We start from the raw sequence: 2,802 nt of genomic DNA, 5'->3' as shown, positions 1-2,802 counted from the left end.
CAGCTTCTTTGATGCTCAGATGCAACACAGCCACAACTACTGAGGTTAAATAAGAACTCTCCAAGGAGCATCCTGAATTAACAGGGAAATGCCTTTAGAGAGGGACAAGCTTCAGATCTTGCAAGACAGTCTTCCTTCCTGTCAGGAGCCTTACTAAGTATGCTCATATTTGTAATTTATTGGGAAAACATGCAAGTAGAGCTACTTTATATCCAGGCAACCGTTGCCTATTGCTACACCAAAGGTCAAGCTGCAACAGCCTATCACCCATACTGCTGCACGTAGGCATGCAGGATAATCAGACAACAGAAATAGCAAACAGTGAATGGATTTTTCCTTCTTTTTCCCTCTCCCCTGTTCTAATGACAAAAAGAGTGTGTCAAAAACATACACAGAGACATCAAGTTTTTTAAAATGTATCCTCACAACCAAAAGTATTGCCTATCCCTCATTTTGTACCGGTCTCCAACCATACATTCCCCATTTGGGGGAACTTGGTGAGATAAAATGGAGACTTCTGGGCTTCCTTCCCATGTGGAAAGGGGGCAGAGGACGGAGGGGAGGCAGAGTAGGACAGGGTTCTTACCCAGGAATAAAATGATCTGTCTCCTGGAGCTCTTGCCCTCTGAGCTCTCACTTTTTCTTAGATACTTCTTCTGGTGCTTTTGTCCTCCCTTCACTGCCACAGTTCCTTCCTTGTAGATCATCAGGGCTTTCATCGTGCTGTGGCACATGAAGGTGACAGATCCCAGCACTATGATGTACACAGCAAAGGCACTGAAGATGCTGGCTTGAAAGAGAGGAAACTTGGAAGAGAGGCTGGTACAGATGGTCATGTTGTACTTCAGCTCAGGTATGTGGTGCCTGGGAGTAGGTCTGACGCAGGCTGTTGTACTTTGGTAGCCCTCGACGATTTCCAGGGGATATTCTGTGCCCATGGCAAAGAGCAGGGGCAGAGCCACCAAGACAGATGTCCCCCAGACAAAGGCGATGAGCAGCTTCACCGTGCGGGGTCTAGAGAGAGACTTGAACTTGAAGGGGTGGCAGATAGCGATGTACCTCTCAAAGCTGAGGGTGGCGACGTGCAGCACAGTGGCATAACTGCAGGCTTCAAAGAGGAAGTAGTAGAGCTTGCAGGCAATGTTGCCATTGGGGTTAGAAAAGGGGCTCCAGATGGCACTGAAGAACTCCATGGGCATGCCCAGCAGGATGACCAGCAGGTCAGAGCAGGCCAGGCTCACCATGTGGTCAGTGACCTCCTTCTGCAAGTAGCCTTTCTTCTGCAGGATCCTGGTGGCCTTGATGGTGATGCTGTTGCCCAAGATGCCCGCAACAAAGATGCAGATGTAGACTAAGGCCAAAGTGATCTTGATCCACAGAGCCACCTCAAACTCCTGGACATGGCTGTGGTCAATGAGATGAGAGCAGTCTGAAGTGGATGTCTGTCCTGCCATGAGCAGTCCCTGGTGGAGAGGAGGGAGGAAGTGCCCTCCTGCCTTCTCTGATGTTCAAATTCACAGAAAATAGATTCTTTCCCGCTTTGCCCCTCTCACGGAAACGCACATGTCTGAGCAGTCAGGTATAATGTGTGTCGCATGGCCACACCTGCGAGGTTTGTTAGCAACCCTCTGAGTCACTAAGTCGAACAGGAAAGTGTTTCAGCTCTTACCTATCTTTATGGCAAACACCTCTTTCTCCTCTTGGATTTTCCTCCTCCTTTCTCTGTGGACTGAAGCTGCTGTTTTCCAGCCCTTCACGGTATGAACTGCTCTGCTTTCAGCGCTTGCCTCTTTCTCTGCAAGCAAAGCAGCTTTTGGTCCCCGCCCCAGGAGGAAGTCAGAGTTTCTGTGTGGTTACAGCTACTCTGTTAACCATTAACTTAAATCTTGGCTATCCCTAGTTCTCTAGTCACTGGCAGAACAGCGGGTTTAGAGGAGAGAAAAAAAAAAGAGTGAGCCACTCATGTCTGAAATTCACTTCCTGTAGCAGGAGGTGCTTCGTGAGGACGAAAAGAGGTGTTTCACCTAAAGCTGTTGGTTTGGTGGGGTCAGACTGAATGTGTGAATGGACACATGCTAAAGAGAAAGTATCTCCTCATGAGTTTAACATTAACTGGGCTTCAGACTTCATTACTATATGTGCTAACGCCACAAGCTTCACTACTTTACATTTCCTTTTATCAAGACCTCAGCATCTGCAGCAGCAGTGTTGGTTATGTGCAGCCACGGACTGATTTACATCAACAGGACATTCTGGTTTTCAGTTGCTGCTGCTGGACTGGTAGCTTCTTAAAATAACTGGTTAGACTCCGAAGAGCCTTTTCAGAAGTTATGAAGTAAGCTGAACTCTTTAGACACATCAATTGTTTCCCTTCAAATTTCCGTCTTCTTATGTTAGATAAGAGAAATAATGAAGTCAGTAACCCAGTCATGCTCATGCTTTCAAATAATCTGGAGTAGCAAGGGATGAAAACATACTTCCCCCTCCTGTGTGTCACCCCAAGGGAAATGAATTTAACGCGCTCTATAGTTTTAGTTTCAAACCATAGCACTGAAGGCTCCCAAAGTAACCCCTGGAAACATTTAATTAGAGGGTGTGTATATGGATTAGGAAACCTTTAAATTACAATGCAAAATGGCCATACAGCTTTTGCAGCTATAATAGAGAGAAGCCCAGTACTGTGATCTGCTCCAATACCAAATCTAAGAACAGTGGGTTCTCAAAGTGATTTTTATTAACTAGACAGGCTCATGTGACATTTGCAGCTCATGATAAAAGAGAAACATTAGGAAGTTGTTGTTA

The 2,802-nt window shown here is 46.2% G+C and overlaps 1 protein-coding gene across 1 annotated transcript; it reads right to left on the bottom strand.

Moving 5' to 3' along the window:
- Positions 1–422: 422 nt before the first annotated feature.
- On the bottom strand, positions 423–1,794 carry GPR39 (G protein-coupled receptor 39). The gene has a single exon (XM_027677908.1). It carries the CDS (start codon positions 1,452–1,454, stop codon positions 423–425), a length of 1,032 nt encoding a protein of 343 aa, XP_027533709.1. The 5' UTR covers positions 1,455–1,794.
- Between the last annotated feature and the right edge of the window lie 1,008 nt (positions 1,795–2,802).

Source organism: Neopelma chrysocephalum, unplaced genomic scaffold (assembly GCF_003984885.1).
Source record: "Neopelma chrysocephalum unplaced genomic scaffold, ASM398488v2 Primary Assembly neopelma1_44, whole genome shotgun sequence".
In the NCBI taxonomy this organism is placed as follows: Eukaryota; Metazoa; Chordata; class Aves; order Passeriformes; family Pipridae; genus Neopelma; species Neopelma chrysocephalum.
The sequence above is the reverse complement of the archived record's forward strand: the minus strand, read 5'-3'. Positions and strand labels throughout refer to the sequence as shown.